Genomic DNA, 21,068 nt, shown 5'->3' with positions numbered 1-21,068 from the left:
AGATGGTGTGGTATGCTGTTGGCAGGCGCTCAGCAGCAACGTAACATAAGTGTCCAGTAACAGACCCCTTCTCCACGGCCCTGTGAATCCAAGAACAGCAACACGAGGACACACACGAACTTAAAGTTTTCAACCCAGGCAAAACTTTCCCCATCCCCCAGGGTTTTATCCTCATGCTCTTACTGAAATGATTTCTCTGTTGTTCGCTGCAAGGCCGAGCTCAGGGCTGCGGACAGTTTTGTCATCAAAACCGGGCACCGAGGTGGCATGGTGTATCAGAAAACACACGGTCTGGCTTTGGGTATTTTAGGTCAGGAGGAAAGTGAATCCCTGGCAACTCCATCATGCATGCTTTTTTACCCGTGAATAAGAAATACACTGCACCAACAACCAATGAAAATCTCGTGAAAGATTGTTTTTCGAATGCCAAATTTAAGCATGGATATTTGCTTTCCTACATTTGGCACAATGTGTCGCACATTTCTCCAAACAGTCCACTGTCTTACCTGTCTATCCCATCAAGTTGTGCGTCTAATTTGGTTTTTACCATTTTCACAGGAGGCCAAGTGGCAACTGTGTTTTTTTCAAAGCGGACCATGCATGACAGAGTAAGTATATACATACATACATACATAGGTATATATATATACACACACCTTTTTAGGCTGGTAGTCTATTGGCAGAGGTTATGGATCATACGGGATGAACCACAGCAGCAATTGATTACAAAAATAAATGAATACTTTTTTTCAATCTGCCATTCTTTCATTGCATTTTAATTGTACTATTGTGTCCTTTGGATTTCTTAAAAAAGATAATTCTCGTCTGTGTGTCTGTTGATGACCTTCCTTTGCTTCAGGTGAGCAGGTACTTGTTGTTCTCCACGTGATTCTTCGACGATTCGCAAACGTGCCTCAGCCTCGACGATGAGTCAGACGCAGGGTTCCACTCGGGACGGCCCTCGCACCACCGTGAGGTACGAGCGGACAGTATGTAAACACGGATGACTGTACCATGTCTGTCGCGCAGGGGGGCCGCCGTGGAGGTCGGACGCACTGCCGCGATTGAGCACAAACTACAAGCGACCCAGGCGTCGCCGGACTCGTGCGTTACAGCCGGGCCACGTTTACTCTTCTAGCGGGAACCGACGCGCCTCGGACGTGTTTTCGGACGCGTCGGGTGCATAAATCTCAGCTCGGTCCCCGGGCGGCTGGATGGAGTTAGAACAATCCAGGCAGGCGGCGAGTGGACGAGACGACCCAAAACACACACACACACACACACACACACACACACGGCACCGACTGTTAGCCGACAACTCTCAGACGGCCACGGCGGAGATTTAAAACGGACGAATTAACCCCCCCCCGAGCCACCCCACCCACACCGCCCCCCCCGACGGCGCCGAACAATGTGACCGAGCGAGAGGAACCACCTCGGCGAGGACTGTCAGGGAACGCATGACTGCCAACTTCGGCTGCGGCGAGGGGCGCACCATGGCATCTCAGCCGAGGTAAGGCAGACGCAGGAGCCGCCGCCGCCGCAGCAGCAGCAGCCGCAGCAGCAGCAGCTAGCTTGCGCTAGCTCGCGGGGCGCTAGCCTCCCCAGTTCACTGCTGGCGTTAATTAGCTCGGGCGCTGTTAGCCGGAGTCTTAGCCTGCGTACCAGCGGAGTGCGCTTGACACCGCGTCGAAGTGAAGTTTTGTCTTTTTACTTTTTAGTTCGGAACTCTGAAGGTGTCAGGTAGGGGGGGGGGGGGGGGGGGGGGGTCCGGGTGTTGTGAATGTGAGACTCGCTGGGGGCTTTCAGCCCGATAAGCACTTCGACGAAGAGGCGGAATCAGCTGGAAAGATCAGGCTGTGTGATTGACAGCAGCTGGTCCCCCGAGGGGGGCGGGGCGGGGCGGGGTCTGTTTTCACCGGCCGCTCTGCGTGCTGGGTTCACGCTCTTCGTGGTCACTTTAATGAGAAATAAAGAAAAGAAAAAGGCTCGGATGGATAACAGCGGAACTCGGGGCCAGGAGGACACGGTGGTTAGTGAAGGAGAGTCTGTTGTGCTCTCGTTAATCTCCACACTCCTGGTAAGCCCCACCCCCCCCCAGAAACATCCACATGTCAGGTGGGATGCAGCACACATTATGCCTTTTTGATTAATTTGACTCCTGTCTACTTTTCATTTTAAGTCATAATTGTGCTCTACATAATGTATTTATACTAATGTAACTGGAGTTGCAAGTAGTGATCGTTTTCGTTATCAATTCATCTACAGGTTATTTTCTTGAGTAACACATGCACACAGTAATGTGATATGTCCATATTACTTGTTTTATTCACCAAAGAGTCCAAATATATATAGAGAGAGATAGATATATATCTCTCTCTATATATAGAGATATCTTTTTTTAAGTCAGTTTACAATCAGATGCAACACAATCCTGAGTTTGAACCAGCAAATGATTTGTTTTTTTTTATCTTCCATTAATCACCTGACCTGTGCAGCTCTCATTTGGAAATATTTTAGTAATATGGGGATTACAGCGGTTGGACAGAATAGGACATGATTATCTACTGACCGACCCATAAAAACGTGAGCTTTGAATTGTTAAACATTTAATTGTAAATAAAAGTAGAATAATACCTTAGCTGCAACAGTTAATCGATTACTAAATTAATCGCCAACTATTTTGTATTGAAGTAGTTTTTACGGAAAAAAACCCTCTGATTTCAGCTTCTTAAATCTGAATATGTTCTGGTTTATTTGCTCCTCTATGTCAGTAAACTGAATATATTTGGTGTGGACAAAACAAAACATCATCTTGGTGGTTTGGGAAACACGATCGACATTTGTCCCCATTTTTCGCCATTATATGAATGAAACAACTAATTGATTAATCGAGAAAATAATCGCCAGATTAATCGATAATGAAAATAATCGTTAGTTGCAGCCTCAAATAATACCATGGATAAATTTGTGGCTGTGGGGTTGCTCTTGCAGCTTACTTCATGGTGTCTGTTAGATGCTGGGTGAATCAAAAGAAAAAGTGAAACCAGAAATATATTTAAAAACAACAATGTTCTCAGGTTCCAGCCTTTTAAATGCTTTGTTTTGTCATGTGTAATTGGATCTGGTTGTTTTGAGGTAGTTGGACTGTTGGTCAAACTCGAAGTTGTGATTGGCATTTCCCAAAAATTAGTTTGACGTTTCATGAACTAAACAATTAAACAGAATAATTCAGGTTTATCATTGGATGTTAGGCAGGATAATATCAACAAACGTAACTGACGACAGCAGCTTCGGGAACCACTTCCAGTCAAAAGTTGACTGACAACTTTTCCCTCCTGCCAGTGACACTCACTCACCATTAGATTTGAATGGTCCTTTTATTTTCTCACTTACAGACTTAATGTAATTGTTGACTGTTTGCTTCTTGCCGCTGGCGGGGAGGGAAAAAGTGTTTGTGTCTTTCAAAGGAAAAGCATAAAAAGCCCCATTGTAACTGTTGGATTTGCAGTTGTTTAAAATAGAAGTGGCGTGTCTTGCCATATTTTGTGGCTGTTGTTTTGTTCACTGCTGGAATTACTTTTCTTTTCTTTTACTTTTCTACGATTACATCTTTGTTAAAAATGCAGGGATACTTTGCCTCCAAGGGTGAAGAGTTTCTGCTTCTCCTCTCTTTGGGTTTCAGTTTTTTTCAGTATCACTGATGCTTGCTCATGTGCGTTATTCTGTGGTTTGGTCAGGTGGCGATTTCATAATCTATCAGCGTCTGGTGTTTCGGTACCAGTAATATTTAGACTGGAGACCGAAGACAGTCCGCAGGTATTAATGTTTTTACAAAACAATAACTTCTTTCAAAAAAGACCTTAGTTGTGGAAAAAGTCTTGAATTTCATTAACAGGTCCTTCAATTTTTTCTTTGCCTGTTATATGCAGTCACATTATTTATGAATATTTATTATTTGAAGTGTCTGGTTGGAGAAGGTCTGGAGATGAATACACATCCGAATTAAACTTCACCATCACATCTGTAGAAAACTGTGTTGCTGTTGCTGAGAAGCTCAATAATTCAATAATAATTATAGGCCTTAATTTATCCCTACAGGTTTGCTGAGCATGAAAAATATATAAAAATACATTTATGTGTAATTAAAAAGGTTTTTTTAAAGATTTGAATTTAATTGGGTTAATGCAGCAAATAATAACTAATTTTAAACACATTGAAAAATGTTCTGACTAACTTTCAACAGGGCTTCATGTTGCTCTCCTGTTAAAATGCAGTATATTTTTGCACATTGAATAATTATAGGTTGCTTTACATCAAGATTAAATCACTGGTAGACGTGAGTGTTAATTCTGGACAGTTTATGTCTCAGCCTAATGCATAACTCATCCCCTGACATTGTTCTCGGGAGCTGTTTCTAATTATTTTCTGAACGGAGCTCGTTCCGTGTCACTTATTCATCATCAGCGTTTACAGCCATCAAGAAGAAAACTTTTGTTTCATATCTGTTGTGAAAGACTAGTCTGTAACTTAAATACAGACCCAGGTGTTGTACTTCCCCCCGGGGTATTATCCAGGGTCTGTGACTTGGCAGTGTCAGTCTGTGATGTTCTAGCAGTTTGTGCTCATCTGTTTTGGGTTGGTCCCAAATCTGCATTGCTAGACTTGTTGCCATGGAAGCATCCCATTGGGGTTGCTGTCGGTGAGGATGATCAACCCTTTTTTTATTTTGGCAGGTAAATCACAAACATGTAGACAAATGTTCAGTTCACTAAAGTATATTTCAAGTTTTAAATGGGGCCTGAGCCCGTGGGGCCCACGGTCAAATTTACAAGAGTAAACTATTTATTTTACACCTTTTGGCGTCACATCAGGACTAGTCGCTGTCGTTATCCTTCTGATGAATGTTTGGGTTGCGCGTCATCTTTGGGGACTGGAGAGAACAGATGTGAATGTTGTGGTGAATCCTCATGGCATCTGTGAGTCTAATTACACGTGTCTGCAATATATGATGGGCACCGTCTCCCCTCCCATTAGACGCTGCTGCTCTGCCCCTCGGGTAGATAAGTCCGCGATAAAGACGCTTTCTCTGAAATTAATGGTGTCGTCAGCCCAAACTGTTTTTTAACACAAGGATCAATCACATTCATTATTTTGGGCTTATTTAAGTGTGTCAAATCATACAAAAATACAGATGTAAGGAACAAAAAGTGGAGCACGTCATTCAAACTTTGTGTGATGTTCCATTTTAATATTTAGGGCACTTACTGCATCGCTACCTCAGGCATTTAAGTGGATATTTGTATCAAGTGTTGCAGTGGAAATGATGTACTCATAAATGCAGTTTTCATTTGAGAGCCGCCTTTCTCTGTAATGTTGTCCAGTGTACACAATGAAGAGAGGAACCTTCTTCGCCTCCGAGCATGGGAACAGAGGAACCAAGAAGCCAGCCAAGCCAAAGAGCTCAACCCCGAGAATGTGCCTCTCTTTGGGGAACCATACAAGGTAAACCAGGCTGTTGCTGAAAAGTTCAATACCAAAACCTCAGCCTCATTATTGTCAGTCCAGCGCATTGAATGTATTCACTGTCCTATTTCAGCTTGTGCATTTTGATCTCAGAGGTCATTCAAGAAAATTATAATTGCTGCATTTATACAAATATTAAATATATATATAATTTTTTTTTTCTTCTAGCAAATGGGATATCATAAAATTGGTCACTGTGGTAGTTATCAAATTATATCTAATGTTGTCAATATACATGCACCAATCCTACATCATTCCTTTTCAAAGACATTAATAAATAAATGTATTTTCACATCTTTACTAGAAATAGCAGAGCCCTAGCACCAATGTGTTTTGCAGAATATCAAAGTTAGAATTAAAAGATGAATAGATTGATATTTTCCCTCTAAAAAACATGCAGAGGAGATGGCAGGACTTTTTTCCCAGCCTTGAGTAATGTCTTCACTCTTCCTCTAAAGCCGCAGATGAACCCAGCAGCCTCCACAAAGGGCAGCCATTATGTAGCCTGAGAGGCAAAACCTGGGGCAACAAATGTCAGCGAGTGCAGGTGCACACTAATAATTGAAGGACACTCAGATGAGCTCATCAATGTTTTTTATCAACTCCTCGCTCTTTGGATTTTGGCAGCTGAAAAGTCAGAGGAGGCAAAGGACACTTTAATAACAAAAAAATCTGTGGGAAACCGTCCAAGTGAAGGCGACAAGTATAGGATTTTGATTCACGAGGAGCACAATTCTTTGCTTTTAATTTTTTTCCGTCTAACATTTCACATCTGTGAAGAATGTGCAGTCAGTCAGGGAAACGTTTGTTAGAGACTTCAAACACTGACAGTGGAACAACTTTAAAGACGGAAACCATCAACGTGTGGGGCCTGATGCTTGTTTTCATGTACTTTCCTGAAATCTGCTGTATGTGTTACTTGTTGTCTTACCACGAGAGCTAAATTGGGTTAAGTGTAATTATGTTTGAAAGAAAACAGTTTTGTAAGATGAGATGCCTATGTCTAATTTTACCCCAGCTAAATGTTCGCCCCCTTCTTTTTGTAGACAAACAAAGGGGACGAGCTTTCCAATCGGATCCAGAAGATGCTGGGCAGTTATGAAAATGTGAACAGTCCATATCCCCTTACCGCTGAGCCTTTACCCACTCCCAGTTATGTAACCTTCTCACAGTCAGATCAGGGTCAGCCGGACATGGACAAATCAACCAGAGCTCCATTCCACAACCAGGTCCATTACACTTCAACCCAAACCCAGAAAGGCCCCTCCAGTAGCAGTTACTCTTCTCAGCTCGCGACGATGTCCACTGCCTCTTCTCCTAACCAGCACCGACACTCATCCACTCTCCCAAAGTTTTCCTTGAACCAAAGTCAGGGCAGTCAGCCTGGAAACCCAGCCCATCAACAGAAGAAGAGTGAAGCCTTCTCAGATTTCGGGGAGCGTGACGGCCTTCCCCAGGAAATGTCTGCTCATTCTCCCGACGCTAAGCCACAATCGTTCCTACATTCCAGCAACGATAACAGCACCGACGCGGACACAAGGGACACATTTGATAGAAATCAGCGTCTAGAGTCCTCCGATCGCCCCTCCGAGTCCGCCATGGATGTTTCCACGCTGAACATGAAGCCGTCCCCTAAAGATGCATCTCTCACTCAAGCCACCAAGACTAATGCGCTGCCCTCCCAGACCTTCCCTCCGCTCCTGTCGTCCAAGCAGTCCAGCGTCGTCATGACCCAGAAGCCAACAGCCTATGTGCGCCCCATGGACGGTCAGGACCAGGTGGTCAGCGATTCACCTGAGCTGAAGCCTTCGCCAGAGCCATATGTACCACTACCAGAGTTGATCAGCAAGTCTAACCAGGGCAAAATGAAGATACTGCCACCATTTTTGGAGGTGAGTGTATTTTCCTAGATCATCAATTGTTTAGAATTGGTGGTAACAGTAGTCAATAGTTATTATTTGCATTCTTGCCAGCTTATCTTGGCATAAGGAGTAGAGCAAAGGGTATTGATTAGTTGGCTTTTTAATGATAAACTGGGCTTGATCTGGCTGCTGGCTACAACTTCATGTTTTTTGTACAGACATGAGAGTGGTATTGATCTTTTGAGTCCTCCCTTTAATAGAATAGAACCAAGTTCATAAAAAACAAAACAAAGCCTCATCTCTTCACTAGCTGTGGCCACTCAATGGGCTCGTGTCTGTCAGGCTGATGACAAGTTGTGTTCCTTAAAGCCTCCTAAAGACAGTATTATAAAAGTAATTAATTTATAGAAAAGCACACAACTAAGGCTGCAACTACTTAGCTGGATTTTTTTATAATTTGCAATTGTGTGATTTTCTTTGTTTAGCATTGAACCTGAAAGTTCAGTTTGACTTCAAAACACTGCTACGCTGAAATATAAACGTAGGCCCTGAAGTGCAAACTGTAGTATTTACTGTACGTCAATGATATAGATGTTGTGATTTACTGCACATACTTGTGAAGTAGCCTGTATTACTCTGGTGTGGTGCTTAGGGGCTGTGGGGGAGGTGACCGGACAAGGGAAGTCCTACTGTACTGATTCTATGTACCGTGCTCCGGACTAAGAGCGTCGTGTGTCTGCCGATCTCAGGATGTTCTCTGAAACCCTCCTCGCAGTTCCGATGCTTTTGCTCAACTGTTCAGGCGTTTAAAAATAGCCCGTGGACTGTCTTTGTTTTGGAGATTTTGGCTGAACTCCAGTTCAACTCTATTCATCTCTGTCATTGTCACACACTCACCCACTCACACACACACACCGAACACACAACCCTTGCACCTGCGGCTCTCCGCACCTCCCCTTCACCCTCCTGCAGCAGGACAGCAACATTGGGTGTGCTGCTGTTTTTCACTGCTGGGACGAATCCAGTGCGGGATAGCTGAGCAGTGACTCACCAACCCTCTCCACTCCTGAGTTAGGTTCCACATCTGCATGCAGTCATACAGTTTCTTTGTGCGGACGACTGGGGATCTTATTTCAGGGGGCAACACAGCACAATGGGGAGAAGTGATGTGTTCTCGGTAACGTGTTTTCCCCAAAAACTGGTCAATGTAAACTGCTGTCACATGTCAGACAGCGGACGTCCCTGTGCAAACACAGCAGAGACCATGTCAATGAAGCATCTAGTCTACAGTTGGACTGGTGCGACCGGTGACGGTGTTCAGAGATACTGAGCAGATTATGTTTGCTTAAGTAAAATGGCCACATTCCACACTCCTGCAAGTTCGTGTGCAAAAAGGTCTTTTCATGAAACCGGTTAACAAGGAGAATGTTACGGGACACTCATTTTGTAGTTTGGCACTTTAAGGCCTCTGCGCCGCACCGTCAGTAACAATACACTCATGTCATATAGCCACTTTGCACGTAGTCTAATATCTTACTATTTTCCTCAGGTGCATAGCTTAAGTGGCAGGTTGCATGTATGTTTTTTGTGCGTGCGTGCGTGCGTGCGTGCGTGCGTGCGTGCGTGCGTGCGTGCGTGCGTGACCTGGGCTGCCTCCGATACCTTCAACCCCTGGGCCCGGCAGAACAATACATGAGCTCTGTCACCGACTTACATAACCGCTCTGGGGGCCCGTTCACTCTAACCTTATCTCCGACATTGTCCATTCAGAAGGAGAAACTGAAAGAGAGGTCTGACAACAAACTGAAGTGCAGGCGGTTGACTCATTCACACACTGGGTTTATCTGATGTTGGGGTTTGGCCAATGTTGCTGCGTGATACAGGATATTGCATCACACGTCTCTAGTTTGAGGCTGCGTTTAGTAGCGATGTAGTGTGCGACTGCATTGTATTGACAGATGTTTCTAATGTTTTGTGCTCTTTGTTTTATTAAGGTTGGTCTATTCTTTTTCTCTTCTCTGGACGGAGGCTGTTTCAGCGCTTTTAGTGCCTGAACACAAAGACCAGAAAAAAATGTTTTTACTCCACTGAGTGAATTGACAGTTCCCTACAAGTTTACCTACAGATAATTTGCCAAATGCCAGGTTCTACCATAAATGCAGAGTTTGAGAATGTGAAAGGACAATTTAATGTTTAAGTTTGTTTTCTTCTACCTTTGGTCATGATTTTTTTTAATCGCACGCAGCTTTTTCACAATGATGTCAGAAAACTCATAATTATTCCTTTTCCTCTCTACAGACGAGGACAAATGAAGCTCAGTGTGTTGAGGACATCTTGAGGGTAGGTCATTTTACGGTTGACTGCTGTCACTCGCCATCATAATCACGTAATTATGGTAATGGCTCATTCATATCTCACAGCTCAGTTAAAAAACGACTTGTTGTTAACACCAATATACATTATTACTGACTCGGGTACAGTATGTGATTCCCACTCAAGAAGCATTCACGCTTGTGCACACAAATGAAGGCACTTGTTTTCTACAGCCTGTATCATGGTGAATTAAAAAAAATAAACCATCTACTAAAATGCACTTCACCTGCATATTTTACTGGTAGTCAAATGATGAATGGTTGAAAAAGGTTATTTAAGGTAATTACCTATCAAATTGACAATATAGCCAAACCTATAAAATAACAAACTACATGTTGCATTTGCTGATTTAAGTAGGAAAGGAGAAAGGTAGGTTAACTTTGTTGTGAAATTATCTTAAAATATATATATTTCTTTTTATAGTACAAAAGATAAGTGTTAAATGTGAGTTCCTCATTTGGATGGTTCAGGATCTTTAAGTTCTCCACACTATATCCGAAATACATATGGGCACAGTATGATTTTTTTTTTTACTGGAGAGGAAAGACAGTTAGCGGGGGCACCTTCATGCATTAATGTCTACTTCCTGTGAAGTTGCACCCGTTGGACTATACTCGTTGGCTCCTCACACGCTTTCTATTCCCCTCCACAGGAAATGATCCACTCATGGCCCCCTCTCCTGACAGCGATACACACACCCAGCATAGATGAACCCTCCAAGTCCTCGTTTTCAGCCAAGGTGAGGGGAAAAAGTTTGAGAAGTCTATCTCGATTTTATGAATATTACTCGCATACATATATATGAGTAGGGCACTTAGTCTCACTAATCCTCCTTGCCAAACTTGTCCTCCATCGTTATTTTATCACTTGGAAGGCCATGGGGTGAAGGAAATAAATCCCAAATTCTTGTGGAACAATCAAAAACGAATATTCTTTCATGGTTCAATAGAGTCCACGCTAACCTAATCAAGTGGGAGTTTTCCAATTGGAGTCGTGGACGGATACTCACCCTGTTGGCTTCGGTGCAAAGAACCATTGCGCTAGAAACACTGCAGCTGTGCAGTGACCTTTCCCCACTCTCATATAATATACCGACCCTTTTCATCCCGCTAGTTTGATGGGCTCCCTCGTGCACAAGAATTAAACTCATGTTTTTTTTCCACCACTACTGCTTAAGAAAAATGTATAAAGTGAAAAGGCTTGAACTAAAAAGACCTTTATTCTCGTTCATTACAGATTGATATTCATGCAGCACCAGTTATTTTAAGTTAACAGTTTAAGTGTGACTCCGATTAAAACATGTTTTTTTTCTGTCTTCACAGGAAGCCGAGCACGTCTCTTCACGCCAGGGACAACGTGAGTAACGAGGGGACGCGAGCAAAGTACAATTCGGGCAGAAAACATGATAGAAAAGAAGAAGAGATAAGAAGAGATAAAGAAAATCAACATTGAATACTAACCGGAGTTCGACTCTGTTGTGTTGGTAGCAGGCAGATTTGGTCCGTCATCATGAAACGTGCACCGCAGCCTGGAGATAAACTCTGAGCTTCGATCCTCATCGGTGAAAGTTAATGTGACCTAGATATCACCTTCTCTTCTTTTCCCTCTCTTCCCCCAACTCTTAATAATCACTGAACTAAAGCAATGTCTCTCTGAATGTCTCCGTCCTCTGCGGTTTGCTTCTTCAAACCAGTGTTTCTATGGCAACTTGTACCACCACTTTGCCCTATTCTGTGAACTGACCACAAAATGCCAGAGGAGAAACTCAACCCCACAATTTTATTTCCAGTTAACCTCAGCTGAGTGAAAGAGACGGGCCCGAAGCAGCGAGGAGTGAACTCTCACTACGCTCTGTTCTTTTATGCTTTTTCTTTTTTATTTATTGCTCATTTTAATCCATCACGAACTCTACCTACTTCAGCTCATTCATTTCTATCCCATGTTATCGTACGTAGTCACTGACAATAAGTGCTTCTCATGGAAAATGAGTCAGGATTTCAGAAGTACTTGCCAGAACATAAGTTCACAAGGGGATGCTGTGCTTTACCAATATAAACCAACAGTTATTACTCAGATTTTAAAAATGGTGCAATACAAAGGCTCATGTTTTGTTTATTCAGTAGCCACAATAAGTGTAAATTCTACTGTGTAAGACATGAGATTAAAAGCCAAACTCTGGTCAGTCAACTGACCTGTCAGAGCGATGTTACTTTCATAAAGTAAATTCAGTTCATTTAAATTGATTCTTTCGACTTGACCAGATTTTATAATCCTTTTAAAACCCAATGTTTAAACTGGTAAGTTTTGTAGCTGCATTTGCTAATGTGACATTGAGCAGGAACATTTTTTTGTGTTTCAACAAATGCAAACTATAGGAAGGTCGGGAGTTTTGGAAATGTGAACTAGAGCTGCAACAGTTAATAGATGAATCAATTAGTAATCGATTACTAAATAAATCGCCAACTATTTTCATATTTGATTAATCGGTTCAAGTAGTTTTATGGAAAAAATGTCAAAATTCTCTGATTTCAGCTTCTTAAATATGAATATTTTCTGGTTTCTTTGATTCCTGTGTTTCCTGTTGCTGTAAATGTGCTGAATTGTACAAATTAAGCACCAGTCTGAACGACGTGTGTAACGTGATTCAAAGTGGAAACTGAAGTAACCTAATAATGTGCAGCAACAGTTGTGGAATGTTGACATGCACTTTTGTTTAATTTTGAATTTTTGTTTGTTTACTTGTTTGTTTCTTTCCAGAAAGCTGCATCTCCTCTCCTCTCCCTCCTCCTCCACCTCCTCCTACAGATCCATCCCAGCTCAACCAGCAGAGCTCCTTATCGTAAGTGCATTGTCTCCTCAGGAGGACATTTAGTTTGCTGTCATTTCATAACATGACAGAAGATAAGCACCGAACTTTGAGTTGGAGCCACAGGGAACTGAGAGAGACTGTTACATTTCTGACATTATGCTGCCGACAAAGATTATACCTCATCATGCACTCTGCTGTGAATTACAGTAGTTCCCATATCTAAGAAGCATTTTACAGATTATACAATCAAAAGACACAAATAATACCATTGCATAAATTGTCATAAGGACTTTTCTTGAACTACATTTCTCCCATTGGTTTCTTCTTTGCATATAATGTTTGGCAAACGCATTGTTTTCCAGGAAATCTTGGGCATGTAGGCAACAATGTTATATATTATGTTATATTTTGACTATGATGAATATTATTGTGGTATCCGTGTGTTGTAGTTCGTTTGAAGCGGCACATTCCAGCGGGGTAGAGTCCGCCAGCTCCAGCGACTCGGAGAGCAGCTCGAGGTCAGAGTCGGACAGTGAAAGTGCCACAGGGGAGCCACCTGAACCCCCAGTGAGCAGCACCGTTAAAACTGAGGTAATCTGCCGCTCGTTCCTTTGCATATCTGTACATAATAATAATAATAAAAGGATTAGCGAACATATATATCCTCTGAACCCTTTCTTTTGCTCTTACTCATCTCTTTGAACTGTTAGCCTGATGCTCCAGCGGTGAGCCGTGGCGACTGGCAGTTGGGGAACTGGATCAGGTCCAGCCAGCAGAACGCGAGCACTGAGAGTCAAGGCGGTGCCCACGTCTCCGAGAGCCCCACTCGCAGACGGCTGCTGCCCACCCAGAGCTCCAAGCACTCCAGTGTGGAGGTGGTCGACCCCGCCAGGGAGTCCAAGCCTCGGCTTGCCTCTCGCCAAAAAGAGCTCGGCGACAACATTGCCAAACCCCAGCAGTGCAAAAAAGGCCATCAGGACAACTGTTACCAGCAGAGTAACCAAATCAGCCCCTCCACTGATTTCAGGAAACTGTCATGCAAGAAGATCTCTTCAAAACCAGCAAAGGGAGGCTGCCCAGATCAAAACGAGGCAGCTGTCAGTGTTAAGTGTAAGGAGGTCGTAGCAACCAGAGACAAAGACGTTTGTTTCACAGATAGGCCCAAGGTAAAGACGAAAACGAGAAAGAAAAGCAAGGACGGCGACTCTCAACAAGACGGTAAAAGAACTTCTAAACACGCTCCTCTTGACAAGCGGAAGCTCGGATCGGAGCCCGATGTTAAGCTGGTCCTGTCTGGTCAATGTCCGTCGTGTGGTGTGAAACATCCAAACCCCTGCTCCTGCCCCGCGCGGAGCCCCGCTCAGCCGGACCAGTCGTCCCCCGACCCACCGGTAAGAATCAACTGCAGCAAACCCGAGGCAGAGGCCGCCTGCCAGAAGGGCACCGAGAAGCCTCGCAGAACAACCCGCAAGGGCTCGGAGGAAACCGAGCCAACAGCCAAGGTTTCTCTGGACCTCAGGCCTCCGCGATCCTTGCTGGTGAAGATCGATCTGATTCTGCTCTCGAGAGTCCCCCCCGCGTCCGGCAACCACCAGGAGATGCCCGGCAATGCGAAGAGAGCGGCGGCGGCTGTCGAGCCAGGCGGAGGGGGCAGCGACGGTCCTGCAGCACACAAACACAGCAGAGGCAGCAAAAAAAGCAAAGCTCCAAATGTGAGGACTCTAAAGATTCCAGGGCTTTTCTAGTCGGCGTACGTTACATACATGTTTTAAGTCCTATTTTGACTATAAAGTGTGATTTGTTGTTTTCTAGGTGGAGCTAGACAATAAGACTCTCCCCAGGAAGAAACGGCGTCTGGAAAACAAGAATACCTCGTCAGCTCCTGCTTCTATCAAACTGGAGTAGGTCGCCTCAACCAGACACATCCCGCATTACCAGACGCTTATTTAATTCAATTATTTTTTAAAAAAACATTAAATGTCCTTTTTCTCTCTGATCTCGTCCACAGAAGTTCCAGCAATCCAGCGGAGGACCGGGAGGGAAAGAAGGCCAAGAAAACCCCCGCGTCCGCGACACCCAAAGACTCCGCTAAAGACTCCGCGTCACACAAACGCTGCCCTGCGGAGTCCAGCAGGGACACAGTGAAGGGCAAGGACTCCTGCAAGCACAAGAGGAGGAGCGTTAAACACACCGAGCACCCACAGTCTGAAAAGGTAGCATGAGCACCTCCGTTATGAAGACGACATTGGTGTCATCGCGTTTTAGCGACTGCCGCTTGCGAAGACGATAATTGTACGAAAAGGGGAAAACCGGTCGGATTTTAACCGAACGTTTCCCCACTGCTTTCCCAGCAGAAGCCTCCAAAGAGCTTCCCCACCGTCCCGTCGTCGTCACAGTCCAACAAGGACGTGCTCATCAACAGGCCCTTGCTCCGGTTGGAGGACAGGTAGGATTTCTTGCTGTGGAGCTCCTTTTTTAATTTTTTTTTATTTGTAAGACTTCATCTGGTTCTGTCTGTCGGTACAGTGACAGTTCTGAAATCTTGATCAGGTTTAAAAAGACAGATCTGTTTTTTTTTAGCAGTGAACCAAAACCTTTGACAATGTACAGTATTTTGGTGATAGTTGCCGCCTGGTCCTGACGGTTTCTCCATCTTTCCTCAAAAGCTGCAGTAAGAGGTAGAACGCCTTTCAAATCATGACCACGATCCATAATCAACCATAATCAACCAAAGCCTTTCTTTGAAGGCTTTGGTTGATTAACAACTCTCGTCAGCTCCGCCACAACTTCATAGTCATTATGATGATTTCTTTGTTTGTTGTGCCCTGGACCTGAAAACTGAGTGGGGAGGTGATGAATAGAGATGTGAGGTGAAGCGGTCGCTCTATAAAATGATAGTGTACTTGTCAACTATGTTTGCAGGAGAAATTCTATATTTTATTTTAATTTATTTTTCAGTGACTCATCTTGGAGATTATGAAAGCGACGACTTTAGTCACTTTAGCCAGAAACAAAATCTGCGGGAAATTACTGCTCATGTGCAATTCAAAGTATTATTTCCTCTTGATTTTAAATCAAATCGATGTCACAATTTTCATTTAGAACAGACCTCATATTTACAACAACTTGTAAATTGTTGCTGTTACTCATCAATTTGTACTTGGTTCACCTGCAGGCAGTATCCAGTGAAGCATTACATAAAGGAGGCCAAAAAACTGAAGCACAAAGCAGATGCAGAGGTAGGTTTCTCTTTTTAATTCGTTTTTCATTGATTTTCAAAAATGTAGTTCAGTGTGAACCAACAGTCTAGTGAATAATAACCAGTGTGTTTCACTGTAGTCAGATAAGCTCATCAAAGCTTTCAACTACCTGGATGCGGCCATGTTCTTTGTGGAGAGCGGCATCGCCATGGCGAAAGACCCACAGATCTCAATGTCTTCCTACACCATGTTCGAAGAGACGGTCGAACTCCTCAAGTAAGAACTTCAACGATCCTGTTGTTATTATGAGTTTGCATGTGTGCGAACCAATAGAATGCAGGTTGGGCTCTTCCACCTTTTTCTATTTCAAGATATAACATGAAGGTTTTGGCTCCATGACTAATCATTGTGCTGCCACATCTCCTACTCTCTCACAGGTTCGTGCTGAAACTTAAGAACTCAGTGGAGCCCTCTGCTGCGCCCTCAGAGAAGGACTTTTTAGCTTTATGGTAAGGTGTAGACGAGGCTCAATGTGGCGTTTTTTGTTTTTACACGATTCTCCATCTGCGTTTTGGTTCTTGTATAGATTTTATTCCATTTATGTCAGATTCGAACTGATTTAATTCAGGAGGTCGTCGTTGAAGCTGTAGTTTATGGTGCAGTTCAGTTTATTGAATCGCTGCTAAAACATTCAGCATATGATTGTATGTGCCAGTTAAATCTGCAAGTTCGGTGGTGCCGGTGACCGTGTAGCACTTATTTAGATACAGTTTAAGGACTTAATTAATATCGCACAATATGAATGACCATTACTGATCTAATTTGATTTATGAGGATTTTTCTACATTGGATTTCTAACATAAATTCCACTTTATTGTTTAATATCTGTGAAAATCAAATGGCAAACACAAAATGCAGCACACAAGGAATCCCAAAATATTCCTGGTTTTGGGTTCGGCAGAGCTACACAAAGGAAACCTGACTATGACTTAATAAGGTGGAACATACAGCTAATGGAAAGAATCATCCGCATGTTTTAGTTTTTTTTTTCTTGAATGAATCACTTGAATTATTATTGTTAATTAATAACATTTCATTGTGTCCCTGCAGTTTGAAGTGCCAGTCTCTCCTGCAGATGACAATGTTTCGCCACAAACACAAAACTGCACTCAAGTATTCAAAGACTCTGACTGAACATTTCACTGTAAGTAGTGAGATCTTACCGTAATTCCTGAATGCCACGCGGTTTTTGCTCATATGTGATATTTCATTAACAGAAATGTTAAGTAGTTGCACTGAGGCAGAAAAGTATCAATACAGAAGTCTACAGTAAATATTATATCTTGATTTTCCTTCCAGAACTCTGCTCAGGCAACACATGATCCTTCCGTCTGCACAGCAAAGTGAGTCGCGTCGTTTCCACGTTACATTCACAAAACTAAAGACATTATAGTCACGGCGCGTAAAAAAGTCCACATCTCTCTAAGGTACCTGCTCCCTCTCCTCCAGAGCCGCACACACCCCGTCCCCGATGCCCGACGTCCCGTCTCCGGCCAACACGTCCACCAGCTCAGGTCCCGGCTCCAACCAAAGTGGCGGCGGGTCGGCCGCGGGCCCTGCCGGCGGCACGGTTGCCGTTCCCCGGGCCGTCGCACAGGTGGCGTCCAGCTACGTCAACATCACCACGCTGTTCGTGAGCGCTCACGACCTCTGGGAGCAGGCGGCGGTGCTGGCGAACAAAGGCAGCGGTGAGAATGAATAGAAAACAGACAGTGTTACATCTCATATGTTACTATGGTGTGAACATCTGTTCGCAAGTGAAGAGACCTGCCGTAGTAATCAAAAAGATTTTGACAGAATCTTTACACAAAACCGACATGAATCTCCAATTAAATATTTGAGTTGACAGTCTTAGGATTTTTATTATTATTATTTTATTTTTTTTAACCAATCCACAAACAAATACTCAATGACTGAAATTATGAACTGAAGTTCAAGCCAGAAATGTTGTGCTTTCTTAAGCAGCTTTCAGACATGCACTGAAGTCCAGACATTTCCTGAACCCCTCCAGAGGGGCTATATGTGAGGACGCGAATGGTGCTCCTGACATTTTCCATAATTTTTCCTGCCAGCACCCTGGTAAAATTTCCAGGAAAATGTCTGTGAGCCAATGTGAGAATACAGCAGGAGAATCTCTGGAAGATTCACAGCCAGCGAGTGGGCGTGTTGATGACACTCTCCCACACTTGAATTATCATCATGTCCTGCCTCCTGCTACTCTACCCAGACGCCACAGGATATTGTGAACATTCTCCTGCTGCGTTCCTCACATATGAAAAGGCAAATTCGAATAAATGTCCGGACGCAATTTGTATGGACTTTTTCCAGAGTTCATGTCTGAAAAACAGCAACAGTGTTTTTATTGAGTGTCAGTGAAGATCAGTAAAAATAAACACATCATTAGAGTTATGTTTCAACCCCATCACGTGAGTGACACACATGTATACAACACACTCCCAAGCATATTATAATCCATAAATGACCATCAATAAAAGTACAAAAAAGCTGTTAAATAAAAAACAATAAGCAGAGTAGCTACTCAGAAACAACAGTTTGACAAAACGTATCCACTGATATTTTAGTACTAATATTAGTGTTTTGAGGTGAAAGAAGACATAACTGACCTTTATCCTTTTTTAAGACAATTTAAATGACACTGAGAAGAAATTCCTGATGACTTACTGATATTGTAGGGAAATGAGCTGCTTTCATGTTTTAACTCGTGTCTTTAACGTGTGTCGTAGGTCTGCTGGCGGCGCTGGACACAGTCATGGGCCCACTGAGTCCGACGTCGACGATGAACGCTATGGTCCGATACACGAGGCAGGGTGTCCACTGGCTGAGGCTGGACACCAGAAAGGTAAAGTGACCAACTGCTGGATACCTGCGAACCTGCGAACGCTCCTCGCTTCACTTCACCGACCTGAACTGTCCCTCAGGCTTGTCTTCTTTTTCATTATTTCACATGGACCTCTCTTTAAAAAGACAGACACTGATGTCATCTCATGTTTGTTTTCAAGGCTGGCTTTTTTTGGGGGGGGGATTGCCCAGCAAGGAATACAAACACTGACCTTTGCACTTGTTATTTATTCTTTTCTCTCGTGTTCACTTTGGTGTCGCGCTCTCTTTCTCTCTGGCACTTTAAACAAAAAGAAAAAAAAGAAACAGAAAAATCATGGGCTACATCTGGTGTAATGTACACGTCATGTGTGGGAAGGTTTAATGTGCCTCCTTGTTCCTTCTGTCAGCTGATGTCATAGGAATGTTGTTGAATCAGGGTTTAACTCAAGAGTGACCTTCATTAGATTTGGATGGAAGAACATCGGATCAAACCAAAAGTGCCATTTGTTGGTGGTTGGTGCGAGCACTGACACGGATCTTATTAACTCTCATCACCACGACTTTGTGAGCAGGCCTCTGATTAAGCCGAAATCACACGACCGTGAATGAAATGACCCGAAAAAGTGAAGGCACTTATTTTTAGACTGAACACTTCACTGTAATCGGCAAACTCATTTTTACCTAATTACTCTTAAAAAGAGAGATTTCAGTTTCCCTGTTTGATTTGGGTCCAGGGATTCCCCAATCCTCTCGTTTTGCGTCGGAGTGACTGACGGTCGACGGGGCCGTTTCCAAGACGTGAGCGACAGGCTACTCGCCGCGCTGATGTTGAAATAATTTCTGTGTCTTCGGGGGTCGCAGCCTGTTTCTGGCGGAAGTCCTGTCGATGGTAATGGCTGAGAGTGACTGATTTTATTCTCATCATCCTGTTACAGAATTTGCTCTTGTGCCCTTCCTCCAATGAAAAGTAACCATCTTGAAGGATGGATCACAAGTGCAACGCGTAGGAGGGTGTTGTGTAAATTTAGAGCCATATTAATACCAAAAAAACCTGCTTTATGTTTCTACATCTTGCCTCTAAAAAAACAAAAAGATCCTTAAAAGATATTGCAAATTTGTCCCTTATTACTTTTCACATTAAAATAGTTTTTCTCTTTTGAAGTTGGTATGAACAGAGGGAACAATTACAGCAACCTGTTCACTTCAGCGCACTTGTGGGCATGTTGGGATTGTTTTTTAAAAAAGAAGATTGTATTCAAAAAAACTTTGAACGTGTCCTTTAACCACGGATATGTCTCGCAAGAATCAACAGAGGGAATCATGTTACATCCCCGACTCTCTGGAGTCTGAGTCTCCCTTCGACTGGGACTCACCACGATCATTTCACTGATAAGAAACTACAGTAGTGTTTCGCTTTATTTGTTTTCACTGCTTTCCTTCACGTTTCCTACACTAAAGTCGAGTCGCGTATGTTTCCTTAAAAACCTTTTGGAATAAATGGCCAACTGTAGCTTACTAAAAAAAAAAAACACACTTCTGTGAGTCTTTATACTTAATTTCAGTCGCTATTGTACAGAAAAAGAAAAAAGAAAATCGCCACGTTCCCATGACAAGCAGGGCTGTGCTAGTCTTTACTGTTGTCTATTGTAACTTTGATTCTAAGCAATAAAGCTCGAGTTGTTTTGGCTCAAAATTGAAGTGACTTGTTGACGTACTGTCGTAGGGTCTTTATTGATACAGAAATAATCCGCGTGGGTCGAGAAAAGAATCAATGGTTTACATTAGCGCATTAAAAATGTTGCGTTTTTGTTGAAATGAGTGCCTCCTTGGATTCTGACTTTTTTTGCTTGTTAATTCAGTTAACGTGTGATCCATGCCATCACACGCTTAAAGGGCTGAGCGAGGACCACAAAGTGCTCCTGACTTTATTTTCCTCATATTAACGATCAGGTGATATTTTTTTAATATACTGGTGCCGCGGAACGAGGGATTATTTTTACGCACAGATCATCCGCAAGCTGCTACAGTATTGATCTTTACACTGCACAAAAAGTGAAAAACGCAAAATCTGGCATTCGACATTCTTACTAGTTGCAATTTCATCCGTTTTCCTTTTTTTTTTTTAAATGTTCCTTTGAACTTGTCTTTCCAACCTGTGGCTTTAGTTTCCTTATCATTGGGTTCAGGTGCTTCGTTTATGAATTATTATGAAAGTTTACACTTCCTGTCCAAATAATGATTGACTGGAAAAAATGATCAGAAAAGGTTTTTGAAGGATGCTTTTTTTTTTCTCCTTTTGTGAAATATGTAAAGAATTTGTGTTGCAGTGTACACAGATGAATAAACACTGGAAATTCATTCCTTGTTGTTTGTTCACTCCCATTTTACTCAAAGAAA

General features: G+C 43.1%; 1 protein-coding gene across 3 annotated transcripts; it reads left to right on the top strand.

The window, feature by feature from the left end:
- The first annotated feature begins 942 nt into the window (after positions 1–942).
- Positions 943–21,029, top strand: aff1 (AF4/FMR2 family, member 1). 3 transcript variants are annotated; one of them, XM_035607377.2, is made up of 19 exons: positions 943–1,513; positions 5,385–5,505; positions 6,573–7,418; positions 9,687–9,728; positions 10,414–10,500; positions 11,084–11,117; positions 12,519–12,600; positions 13,020–13,161; positions 13,281–14,282; positions 14,383–14,471; positions 14,579–14,783; positions 14,925–15,016; positions 15,746–15,809; positions 15,910–16,046; positions 16,208–16,279; positions 16,881–16,974; positions 17,130–17,173; positions 17,280–17,518; positions 18,575–21,029. In XM_035607377.2, the coding sequence occupies exons 1-19, from the start codon at positions 1,461–1,463 to the stop codon at positions 18,697–18,699; spliced, it is 3,570 nt and encodes a 1,189-aa protein (XP_035463270.2). In that variant the 5' UTR covers positions 943–1,460; the 3' UTR covers positions 18,700–21,029. The 3 variants fall into 3 exon arrangements, with proteins under 3 accessions (XP_035463270.2, XP_035463269.2, XP_035463271.2); XM_035607376.2 differs by having other exon boundaries at positions 14,922–15,016; XM_035607378.2 differs by lacking the exon at positions 943–1,513 and adding an exon at positions 1,882–2,080 and having other exon boundaries at positions 14,922–15,016.
- Positions 21,030–21,068: the final 39 nt, after the last annotated feature.

Source organism: Scophthalmus maximus, chromosome 20 (assembly GCF_022379125.1).
Source record: "Scophthalmus maximus strain ysfricsl-2021 chromosome 20, ASM2237912v1, whole genome shotgun sequence".
Classification (NCBI taxonomy): Eukaryota; Metazoa; Chordata; class Actinopteri; order Pleuronectiformes; family Scophthalmidae; genus Scophthalmus; species Scophthalmus maximus.
Note: the sequence above shows the minus strand (reverse complement) of the source record. Positions and strands in the feature narration are given on the sequence as shown.

Excerpts from the sequence above, each read along its gene's own strand:
- aff1 (XM_035607376.2), top strand. The coding sequence starts at position 1,461 with ATGACTGCCAACTTCGGCTGCGGCGAGGGGCGCACCATGGCATCTCAG. Across the intron at positions 12,601-13,019 it reads AACCAGCAGAGCTCCTTATC|TTCGTTTGAAGCGGCACATT; the intron begins GTAAGTGCATTG and ends CGTGTGTTGTAG. Across the intron at positions 15,017-15,745 it reads TTGCTCCGGTTGGAGGACAG|GCAGTATCCAGTGAAGCATT; the intron begins GTAGGATTTCTT and ends GTTCACCTGCAG.